We start from the raw sequence: 12094 nt of genomic DNA, 5'->3' as shown, positions 1-12094 counted from the left end.
CATCCATGTCGGATCGTTGGTGGGATCGCTGGGACATCGTTATGTGTAACGGGGCTTTAAGGCAGGGAAAACCGCTTTAATTTTCTAAGTAACATCTGTAAATACTGAGCATATAGTGCATAAGGATAAGGAGGTTTTTTTTTAAAACTTAATCTTTTATTTTTCACATTTTTTAAATAGACTAACGAAACATGATAGTCTTTGCCAGATACATTCATTTTTTCACAATATGTTTAATAATAAAATGCCAATGTTTATATGATTGTATTTGCCAATAGAATAGAAATCCTGTGTTGAAAGTAAAACTTGACTCTCACTGACACACAGTTAAAACAAACTTTATTTTTTAGTTGACACATATTAGTGGGGTATGAATCAACTCATTCTTTCTCCTGCGGTAAATGGCCAGGAAACCCCTTCTTGCAGGTACTGGTTTTCTTTTTGTTATTTTGATTTCATCTTAAACATCCAACAAGAAGATGCAATGAAAACAGAATCAAAATGTATAATTTACATTACTATAACTAAAATCCCACTCCTGAATGATTATACAACACAACACACTCAAGTGGAAATACTTGGAATTTGTGACCATTTATAATAACCCATCTAAATTCTTTTGGACAGTCTGGTCACTTTTCTCATTGTTTGGTTCATTCAATGGTTTATAATTGTTTTGGTACTCTTGAAGAATTTTAACTACATCATGATGTCCAAAATGTATAGCTTCATCCATAGGTGTATTATTCCATCTGTAAAAAAAAAAAAATATAAAAAAATCAGGAAGGTTGAGTATAAGCCACCTGCTACAGAAACTCTATGGGCACCATCCACCAGCAATCTGTTTACAACACTATTCTCCTCCTGCTTGACTGACAGCTTATTGGCGATGTAGTAAAGATAGCGAGTTGTCAGCCAAGCAGAAGGTGCTACTAAGTGGGTAATCTGCTAGAGGCAGAAGCTCAGGAAGTGCTTTGCCATGCCCACAGCACTTCAACCTCATTTGCATATAAATTAAAATACACTTTTTGGTAGGTCAGGGAGCAACAGATTGCGTAACTAAAGGTTTGAATGGCGTTACCTTTCACAGAGCAGCATGACTATATAAGCCGCTTATTTTTGGGGTGGGGCAGTAGGAGGTCACAAAGCTGGATCATGTTGACAGATTCCATGAAAGTATCCTTCTTGCAAAGTGCTAGCATATTAATAGTATTTGCTGTCATTATGTTGGCTAGAGGTCTGACCACTAAGACCTCACATTCTTCATTCCCACCAACCATAATGTAATATGTATACAGTACAGTATGTCATCACTTTATAAGATGGAAATAACCTTTAAAATAAAAAAAAAACAGTTACTGTAATTGATTTTTAATTTCAAACATCATAATTATATAAATGTATTTATCTACTCTATGGCAATTTCCAATACAAATTCTAAACTTCGTTGAAATGAAAGCTCTCACATTCTCTGACAAAGCCATATTTCACTGCTAGTCTCATCAAAGTGGGAAATTCATCACTAGTCACCTAATGTTTATAGAACTCAACCAGTGAGAGCTCTGCTGTATACGGTATATCATATAGGATACAATGAGGCTGCTGTATATACATCAAATAAGAGGCACTGACACTGCTGCATATATTACGTAGCAGTCGTTGAGGCTGCTGTATATACAGGCCTACATGGCAACATATCCAGGGCAAGCAGTATGGAAATGTGGCCATTTAGTATTGTGGCCTGGGGATGGATGGCTGTGTATTTATGCTTGCATTCCAATCACTGTGGTAGGGACAACAGAGCGCTGCGCTGGGACTAGGACGTGGACGCTGATGGTGGCTGCAAGTGTGAAACAACAGGTGCAGGGTGGGCGGCATCTTCACCTACATCATAGATGGGATTGGCATGCATATAGAACAGGGAAAGAGGCAGTGGTGTAATTTGTGACACCGTTTCTGGACCCTGTCATTTGGCCCAAGTACTCAGGTGCTTTTCTTGCATGTGCCTGAGAATGCTGGTGGTGGTCAGGTTGGTAGTTGTGCTGCCTCTACTGATGTTGGATTGGCAGATTTTGCAAATAGCCTGGTTTTGGTTAAGGGAGACTGTTTTTAAAAAATCGTCAGACTTGGGAACAGTTAACCCTTGCCTTGGCAACTTCACCCATGTTGGTGTTCTAGGGAACAGTTGCCTGCCTTTTGTCTCTGGCTACCCAACTGCCTCTTCCTGCCTGTTGTAGTGCTGAGGATCCCTCCCTCAGTGCCCTGATGTCCTTGATCTGCATGTCACCATCCCAGGTTAGGTCAGTGACTTCATCGTCCACCATCTCATCATCCACTTGCACACCCTGGTCCTCCTACTGACTTGCTGATGTAACTACATCACTTGTTGGCAATTGTCTCATCATCATCCACCTCTTGCGACAGTAATATTGCATTTTCCCACAGTTGCCTTCTTGTGATTGTGACTGCTCAAATATTTGGACATTGCTACATGCGATCTCCTCTTGTCCCGCTTGAAATGGGCAGGGAGAGAGGCCAGAATCTATAAATGGAAATATGAATAGTTCTTTGGAGTGTTCAAGTGTTGGATCACTTGTATCCGGGCACTTAACATGGTGGAAGGAAAGAGGATCAGGGTGAGGATTATGTGTTCTAGAATCACGGCTACTGAGACTGGACCATACGGAAGACAGGGTGGTGCTGGCACCGTAACTGGAAGCATTATCTGCTATCTATTCAACAACCTTTTCACATTGGCTTCAAGAGTCGAGTTCCGTGCCCCCTACAAAATGGGACATGAATCTAGATCTACATGATGTGTGTGTTTGTTGTGCTACCGCGGCAGACACAGTGTCATCGTGGCCATGGCCTCGGCCTCTGTGCTCACCATCACGTCACATTTTTTATATATCCCTGTTGAGAAAACTTTGCAGTCTTACTATTGCCGAAAAATTGGTCCACCTCAATAAAACGATGCTCTTTCTAACCAACCAATTTTTTTTTGTTTTGAAGCACAACTGGAGCATGATGAATGCCGTATATCATTTCACAGCTGAAAAAATTTGCAGTACTGCAATCGCAGGTAAACTGACCCACCTCATTTGGACTTCTTTTGCTGTAGTATCAAAATAGTGATGCTATTTCTAACCAAACAAGCTTTTTTTTTGTTTTGATGCATGATAAATGGCATATAAAATTTCACTGCTGGAAAAGATTTGCAGTATTATAATCGCAGGATAGTTTGCTCACTTCAGTTGGACTTATTACACTGCAGTATCAATATAGCAATGCTATTTCTAACCAAGTTTTTTTTTTATTTGAGGTGCAACTGAAGCACGATAAATGTCATATATAGTTTCACTGCTGAAAAAATTTGCAGTATTACAAATGAAGGAAAACTGGCCCACCTGAGATGGACTTCTTACGCTGCAGTATCAATATAGCGATGCTATTTCTAACCAAGAAAGCTTTTTTTTTCATTTTGAGGTACAACTGGAGCATGATAAATGCTGTATAAAACTTCACTGCTGAAAACAAATAGCAGTATTACTATTTCAGGAAAATTTGCACACCTCAGATGGACCAGTTACAGTGCAGGAGCAATATAGTGACGCTATTGATATCCAACTAAGGCCTGTTTCACACTTCAGTTTTTGTGTCCGCCAAACGGATCCGTTTCCGTTTTTTTGACGGAAACGGATGCCAACGGATCCGGTTTTAAAAAAACGGATCCGTTTTTTTGACGGATCCGCGGTAACCGTAATGGAAGTCTATGGGACAAAAAAAACGGATCCTGCAAAAAATGGCGGATCCGTTTTTTTACGGAAAACAACGGATTTTGACGGATTTGAAAAAACGGAAGTGTGAAACAGGCCTAAGTCTGACTGTATATTTTGACACACAACTGCCACATTTAAAATGGTTTATATTTCCCTACACAGAACAATTTGCAGGATTAATAGCAAAAAGAATATTGTTAACCATGAGAAGGGGCTTTGGTATGAATTGCAGGCACCCTAGCTCAGCCTGATCCCAGGATTACTTCTGATGGTGAAGACTCTGGGGCCACATACCTTGCCTTAGCTCCTGAATCCACCATCAGTCTGTACCCTTCCCCTACCCAGTGAAGAGGGAAGTAGTAGTCGTTTACCTACTACATCAACCAGATTAACTAGGTAATACAAACAAGGGTAACGAAAAATACCAAACATACAAATATACTTACACATACAACAGAGGAATGCACCAGGGAGTGGAGGATGTGGATAAACCAAAGTAGGAGAAGAAAGGAAATTATCACACACTCAAAACCTAGCAACAGTCACAGATAAATCCACCAACCGCCTTCTCCAATAACCACCAACAACAACTCATTATATAGGAGATGGGCGTGGCTAACCATGCACAGCTGAGAACCTAAATGCTCCAGGAGCTCTAAACAGAGCAGATTAACCCCTGGATTGATAAAAGAAATTTACACCATTTAATAAGAAGGTTAAGTGCTTCTAATCAGTGCAGGAGTAGGAGAAATCAGGTGCTGTGGTCTTCTGGCTTCTCTCTGTTGCGGTAAACCCGTGACACACAACCGCTCCCTAAGTGCTGCTAACAGCAGTATTACTATTGATTTTAGCTCTAAGAAGGGCATTTATTGTACTTGAAAGAAATGCAAATGTGGATGAATCCTTGCCTAACACACAGCTACAATTCTGTCCCTCTTTCAGTAGCAACTCTCCCTGTTCTGCCTTGTTCCGGGGCACAGTGTGACAAGCATAGCATCACGGGTTTTATATAGACCCGATGATGCTATGCGGCCAGCTAATCAGAGTAATGCCACAACCAAGATGGCAACGGAATTACAGTGACTGGCAGGCAATCTTCACATGTTTATTGGCTGTCTAAAATGCAGCAAACATGCGTAATGGATACTCAAGTTCCAGCATTCAAAAAATACTTGCCAAATAACGAGCAACTTGTGCAATCACATTTTAAAAAAGGCATTGAAAAACTGGAGCAAGTTCAGAGAAGAGCAACCAGAATGGTGACTGGTCTGCAAAGTATGTCCTACAAGGAATGGTTAAAGGATCTGGGAATGTTTAGCTTGCAAAAAAGAAGGCTAAGAAGAGACTTAATGTCTACAAATGTCTGAAGGGAGGTCACAGTGTAGAGAGATCATCATTATACTCATTTGAACATGGGAACACGAGAAGCAATGGAATGAAACTGAAAGGGAGAAGAGAATAGATATTAGCAAAAACTTTTTGACAGTGAGGGTCATCAATGAGTGGAACAGAAGGCCAGGAGAGCTGGTAAGGTCTCCTTTAATGGAAGTCTTCACACAGAGGCTGGACAGATATCTGTCTCAGATGATTTAGTGAATCCTGCATTGAGCAGGGGGTTGGACACGATGACCTTTGAGGTTCCTTCCATCTCTAAAATTCTATGATTCTATGAGTAACGAGCAGTGACAAGCACACTTATTAAAAACAACTATTGTCCATAGCAAACACTGACACTTGCAGTTTGGTGCACACGACCTTTCTTTCTCAGAGACAGATTCTGGCTTGTCTCTCTTTAGCTTTTCAACTCCAATACAATCCACTTTGGTCAGCTTCCCCCAGCTGACAGACTAAAGCAACACCTAGCCTGGTTATATGCAGAGCTAGCCAGACTCATCTAATCTCAGGACCTGTAGTGCTAGGATTTAACCCTAGCCTACCTGGCTTTACTACAATATATATGTATATAAATTATACACACATGTACATACAGTATACATTGTGGCCAGTGTGTTTTTGTGCTGCAATTATGGTAGTACTGCAATGTTTTTGGTGAAACTGTTCAAAATCTTAACAAAATGACGTTAAAACACAGACTTACACTTTATTTGCTGTGTAATGGCTTTGCCTACCTATCTCTATTGCTAAGCTGTGACATCCACTCCCTATTCAGTTTTATTTCCAAATGGTTGCTGCATTCCCTGTCTTGGCTTTTAAACAGGCTATGATATTCTTTCCTGATTGCTTGCACTATACCAAGTGATCTGATGGCTAAGGCACTATGGAGAAGCCAGCTTGGCTTGCGCCCAAAGTTTTGTGATCTTCTCTGGCTGGTGCAATCTTCTGCATTGTGTAAAATAGTAGTAGGCATTTTTAGCAATTTGTAGGAATCGATTCAGAAGTTGTTGAAATTTTCAGAATTTAGCAAATTTAAAAACAAAAATGCCACTAATATGATTTGAATCAAATCAAATTGATCAATTCTTATATATATATATATATATATATATATATATTGTAAAATGATACCAGTGAAAGGAACAAGCTGCTTTGAAAGAAACTACCATTTATACAGCTCTGTCAACTGAAAGAAGAAAACTTTATGGGTCATAGAATGTGTAAACAGAAAAAACATTGTTTTCGATTGTGCAACAGTAGTGAAAGGGAGCCTATTATGTCCCCAAATGCTATCAACTTGCACATAGTACAGGATGGGCCATTTATATGGCTACACCTGGGAGGACCATTTATAAAGTTGGATCCAAAGTGGCCGACTTCAAAATGGCCGCCATTGTCACCACCCATCTTGAAAAGTTTTCCCCCCTCCCATGTACTAATGTGCCACAGACAGGAAGTTGATATCACCTACCATTCCCATTTTATTTAGGTGTATCCATATAAATGGCCCACCCTGTATTATTTTACAGGATAATAACTTTCTAACGTATATGACTAGTGTACTGAAAGAGATGCCAGGAGGAATAAAGTTAATTTCTCTCTGATAGCTGTGCTTTTAATGCAGCAATCAGACAGCTACTAATAACGGGCAGATGTACCTCATATCTGCAGGTTAATAGATTTTGGAGACATGATAGCTTCCCTTTTGTTAAAAGATCTACCACTGGCGTAACCACCGGGGCAGCAGCCGAAGCGGTTGCTTTGGGGCCCAGCCCATATAGGGGCCCGGGTCCCCGGCTCCGATCGGCGCTACCCGGTAGTGCAATTTAATTAAGTACATTACTGCGGCGCTCCGGCGGGTGCTGTGGGTGGCCAACACTGTCTTGGGGGCCCGCCGGCCCGTTGCGTGTAGTGTAGGGGTCCCCAACCACCGGTCCGTGGCCCAGCACCGGGCCGTTGCAGTGCTCTTGCCGGTCCGCAGACACATGGGGAGCCGGCGGCTGTGTAGCAGCTGATACTCACCCTGCATAGCGGTCACTGTCGGCGTGGCGGCTTCATCCAGCACTGAGCTGTCAAGTGTACCGCTCATTTAAGGTCATGAATATGGACGCCACTCCTCTCCCATAGGCGTGGTGTCCATATTCATGCACCTTAATGAGCGGTAGCACGTGACCGCTCCGCACAGGAAGAAGCTGAAGCGCCGCGAGATGCAGGGAGGGAAGTTCAGCGACGTGAGGGTAAGTATAATGGGGGAGAATGGAGGAGCTGAGCGGAGCCATATATACAAGGGAGGGAGAGTGGGAGCGGAGCCATATATACAAGGGAGGAGAGTGGAAGCAGAGCCATAAATACAAGGGAGGGAGAGTGGGAGTGGAGCCATATATACAAGGGATGGAGAGTGGGAGCGGAGCCATATATACAAGGGAGGGAGAGTGGGAGCGGAGCCATATATACAAGGGAGGGAGAGTGGGAGCAGAGCCATATATACAAGGGAGGGAGAGTGGGAGCAGAGCCATATATACAAGGGAGGGAGAGTGGGAGCAGAGCCATATATACAAGGGAGGGAGAGTGGGAGCAGAGCCATATATACAAGGGAGGGAGAGTGGGAGCAGAGCCATATATACAAGGGAGGGAGAGTGGGAGCAGAGCCATATATACAAGGGAGGGAGAGTGGGAGCAGAGCCATATATACAAGGGAGGGAGAGTGGGAGCAGAGCCATATATACAAGGGAGGGACAGTGGGAGCAGAGCCATATATACAAGGGAGGGACAGTGGGAGCAGAGCCATTTATACAAGGGAGGGAGAGTGAAAGCAGAGCCATATATACAAAGGAGGGAGAGTGGAAGCAGAGCCATATATACAAGGGAGGAAGGGTGGGAGCGGAGCCATGCATACAGGATGGGACAGGGGAGCCATGCATACAGGATGGGACAGGGGAGCCATGTATACAGGATGGGAGGGTGGGAGCAGAGCCATGTATACGGGATGGGAGGGTGGGAGCACAGCCATGTATACAGGATGGGAGGGTGGGAGCGGAGCCATGTATACAGGATGGGAGGTTGAGAGCAGAGCCATGTATACAGGATGGGAGATTAGGAGCAGAGCCATGTATACAGGATGGGAGAGTGGGAGCAGAGCCATGTATACAGGATGGGAGAGTGGGAGCAGAGCCATGTATACAGGATGGGAGGGTGGGAGCAGAGCCATGTATACAAGGATGGGAGCAGAGACATGTATACAGGATGGGAGATTGGGAGCAGAGCCATGTATACAGGATGGGAGGGTGGGAGCGGAGCCATGTATACAGGATGGGAGCAGAGCCATGTATACAGGATGGAAGAGTGGGAGCAGAGCCATGTATACAAGGATGGGACAGGGGAGCCATGCATACAACAGGGGAAGCCACACAGAGCTGGACAGGATGGGGGGAACCACACATACATTTTCTGATGATTAGAAAATTATCAGCATGTACAGTACTCTAGTACAATTTTTCTTAAGTGCTCAATGCTCCATTTCCTTGTAGGTTCCAATCATCATTAGCAGTGACGGTCATCAGTAGAAGTAGCCCAGGGCTCCCACTGAAACAGAGAAACAAACCAGGTGCTCCCACTCATTCAAAACCTATGGTGAGTTGAGTCACATTATAAATGTTATAATTAAATGATAAGTATGCACTGCTAAAATACAACCGCGTCCATAGCCCTGCCCCCTTATGACTAAAGCCCCGCCCCTGTCACACCTCCATCCCCGCCCTGCCGGGCCATGGAAGAATGGTCTTGCTTGAAGCCGGTCCCTGGTGCAAAAAAGGTTGGGGACCACTGGTGTAGGGGATCCGGGGCCCCGGCGGAAAAAAATGTACACTATGATTTTGCAGCCTACGCTGCTTTTCTGTGCCTGCTGTGCGGAGCGAAGAACATATTGGGCCCGCCTCCCTGCCTGCAGCCAGTCACAGAGTGTATTGCTTCAGACTAGTTCAGTCCCGCCCCTTCCCGGAGCCTTCGCTGTCTATTAGCTCTCTGCAGAGCTGCCTGCCGCATGGACCTCTGGGAAATGTAGTTCCTGGAGGGATGTGCCTTTGATGGGGCCCCGTTTAAAAGTTTGCTATGGGGCCCTGTTATGAATGAGTCACCGTAGGAGGCAAAAACACGAATGCTAGCTAAGTCCAGAAAACCAGAGAGGGTGGCAGCTATCGGATTGCAGACCCCTGAACCTATCAACACAACTAGCAGTAGCCGTGGGGGGTTCCTACGATGCCCTAGACCCCTCGATCACAGCCGGAGAATTAAATAGGCCTAAAGAAAGAAAGGGGAAATCTAAACTGCCCCAGAGCAGACCCCAAAGCAATAGGCAGCCCCCAACATATGACGGTGAAGCAAGATGAAAACACTAACACAGACAGAAAGAGAGACTGAGCAAAGACGGGGCCCAAGCTAACTAGATAGAAAAGGACAGGAAGGCTGCTGTCTGCAATCTGTGAAAAACCCTATGAAAATAAGAGCCAACAAACTGACACTGAAAAAGGCCCTGAAGACGCTAGGCTTCAAAAAAGCTATGTCAGTACTCAGGAATATTCTGAAGACAGAGCAACCGGCAAAAGGAGATTCAGCTCACCCCAGCAGGGAATGGCAGAATCCAGAAAAGCAAGGAAAACAAAAACAAAACACTAATGCTAACAGGCAAAGCAGAAAACTTAGCTTTAGAGGAGCAGGAATCAGACTGGTCTCCTAGAAGTCCACAGAGAAATCACCCGCAGGGCAGAAGGGCGTCGGCAGCCTTATATCCAGTCCGTGACTCCACTCAGCCAGTCATCCTCATTAGGTTTCAGGTGCCTGATAATCAGCCTCATTACCGTCCTTTACCAGAATAGGGAGTTCACCAGACCTCAGTGACGAAGGGGAAAATGAACTCACAACAGTACCTCCCCCTTGAGAGGAGGGGTCACCGAACCCTCAACCACGCCACCAGGGCGATCAGGGTGAGCCCGATGAAAGGCACGCACCAATCTTTTGGCATGAATATCAGAGGCAGAGACCCAGGAATTATCCTCCTGACCATAACCCTTCCACTTAACCAAATACTGGAGTCTCCGTCTGGCCAGACGGGAATCCAGTATTTTCTCTACCTCATATTCCATGTTACCTTCAACCAATACAGGGTGTGGAGGTGCCACCCCAGGAACTACTGGTTCAACAAACCTCTTCAACAAGGACTTGTGGAACACATTATGGATTTTAAATGTGACAGGAAGAGCCAAACGAAAAGAGACAGGATTAATAATCTCCAAAATCTTGTAAGGTCCAATAAATCTAGGCTTAAACTTAGGAGAAGCCACCTTCATAGCAATATTTTTTGATGATAACCACACCATATCACCAATCTTAAACTGTGGACCAATGGTCCTATGTTGATTGGAAAACCGCTGGGCCTTTTCCTGGGAGATAACATATCCACCACTTGGTCCCAGATCTGGTGCATTCTCTCCACCACAGTGTCAACACCTGGGCAGGCAGAAGGCTCCACCTGCCCTGAAGAAAATCGAGGATGAAACCCAAAGTTACAAAAAAAAGGTGACATCAAAGTGGCAGAACTAGCTCTATTATTTAAAGCAAATTCGGCCAAGGGCAAAAATGAAACCCAATCATCCTGATCAGCGGAAATAAAACATCTCAAATACGACTCCAAGGTCTGGTTTGTTCTCTCTGTCTGTCCATTGGTCTGAGGGTGAAAAGCAGAGGAGAAGGACAACTGAATTCCCAGCTTGGAACAGAAAGTCCTCCAAAATCTAGACACAAACTGAACTCCTCTGTCAGATACAATGTTCTCAGGAATCCCGTGTAAGCGAACCACCTGTTGCAAAAACAGGGGCACCAACTCAGAGGAAGATGGCAACTTAGGGAGTGGTACAAGATGAACCATCTTAGAGAACCTATCACAAATCACCCAAATAACAGTCATTCTTTGAGAGACCGGCATATCAGAGATGAAATCCATTGAAATATGGGTCCATGGCCTCCTGGGGACCGGCAAAGGCATCAACAACCCACTAGAGCGAGAACAAGGTTTAGACCGGGAGCAAGTCCCACAGGACTGCACAAAATTCCTGACATCATGAGACAAGGTGGGCCACCAAAAAGAGCGACTCACCAGATCTCAAGTACCAAAAATACCTGGATGACCAGCCAATGCAGAGCAATGAACTTCAGACATCACTCTCTTCTTCCACTGGTCAGGAACATACAACTTTCCACTGGGACAACGCTCAGGTTTGTCCTCCTGGAACTCTTGCAGAGCAAGTCTCAAATCGGGCGAGATGGCAGAAAGAACTACCCCTTCGCCTAAGTTGGTAGCAGGCTTGGTCACCACAGGAGAATCAGCAAAGAAACTCCTAGAGAGGGCGTCTGCCTTGACATTCTTAGTTCCAGGAAGAAAAGAGACCACAAAATCAAAACGTGTAAAAAACAAGGCCCACCTAGCCTGTCTAGGGTTCAAGCGTTTAGCCGACTCTAGGTAAATCAAATTCTTGTGGTCAGTGAGGACCACAACATGATGTTTAGCTCCCTCCAACCAATGTCTCCACTCCTCAAATGCCCATTTCATGGCCAACAGTTCCCGATTCCCCACATCATACCGTGTTTCCCCGATAGTAAGACACCCCCGATTGTAAGACGTATCGGGGGTTTCAGGGGGGTCGGCTAATATAAGCCGTACCCCGAAAGTAAGACATATGTCTTACTTTCGGGGAAACACGGGGGTATTGCCGCCTCCCTCTCATCTAGCTGCGCGCCGCCTCCTGCCCACGTCCGCACCGTCCCCCTCTCCATACGTCACCGCGTCTGCCACCTCCCTCTGATCTTAATGAGCGCCGCCTCCTGCCCACTTCTGCGCCGCCCCCCCTCCATACGTCACCGCGTCTGCC

General features: G+C 44.9%; 1 protein-coding gene across 1 annotated transcript in view; it reads right to left on the bottom strand.

Annotated features, from left to right (window-relative positions):
* Window positions 1–322: 322 nt before the first annotated feature.
* LOC141067709 (glutaminase kidney isoform, mitochondrial-like) overlaps window positions 323–12094 on the bottom strand; it is a 484569-nt gene continuing 472797 nt past the window's right edge. The window contains exon 18 of the mRNA XM_073558128.1: window positions 323–752. Coding sequence (XP_073414229.1) covers window positions 596–752 — 157 coding nt within the window. The 3' untranslated portion in view covers window positions 323–595. The remainder of the gene's footprint in view (window positions 753–12094) is intronic.

The sequence above is a fragment of the Dendrobates tinctorius genome, unplaced genomic scaffold (genome assembly GCF_039654945.1).
Source record: "Dendrobates tinctorius isolate UK_male_01 unplaced genomic scaffold, ASM3965494v1 ptg000254l, whole genome shotgun sequence".
Classification (NCBI taxonomy): domain Eukaryota; kingdom Metazoa; phylum Chordata; class Amphibia; order Anura; family Dendrobatidae; genus Dendrobates; species Dendrobates tinctorius.
This window is presented reverse-complemented; position numbering and strand designations above follow the sequence as displayed.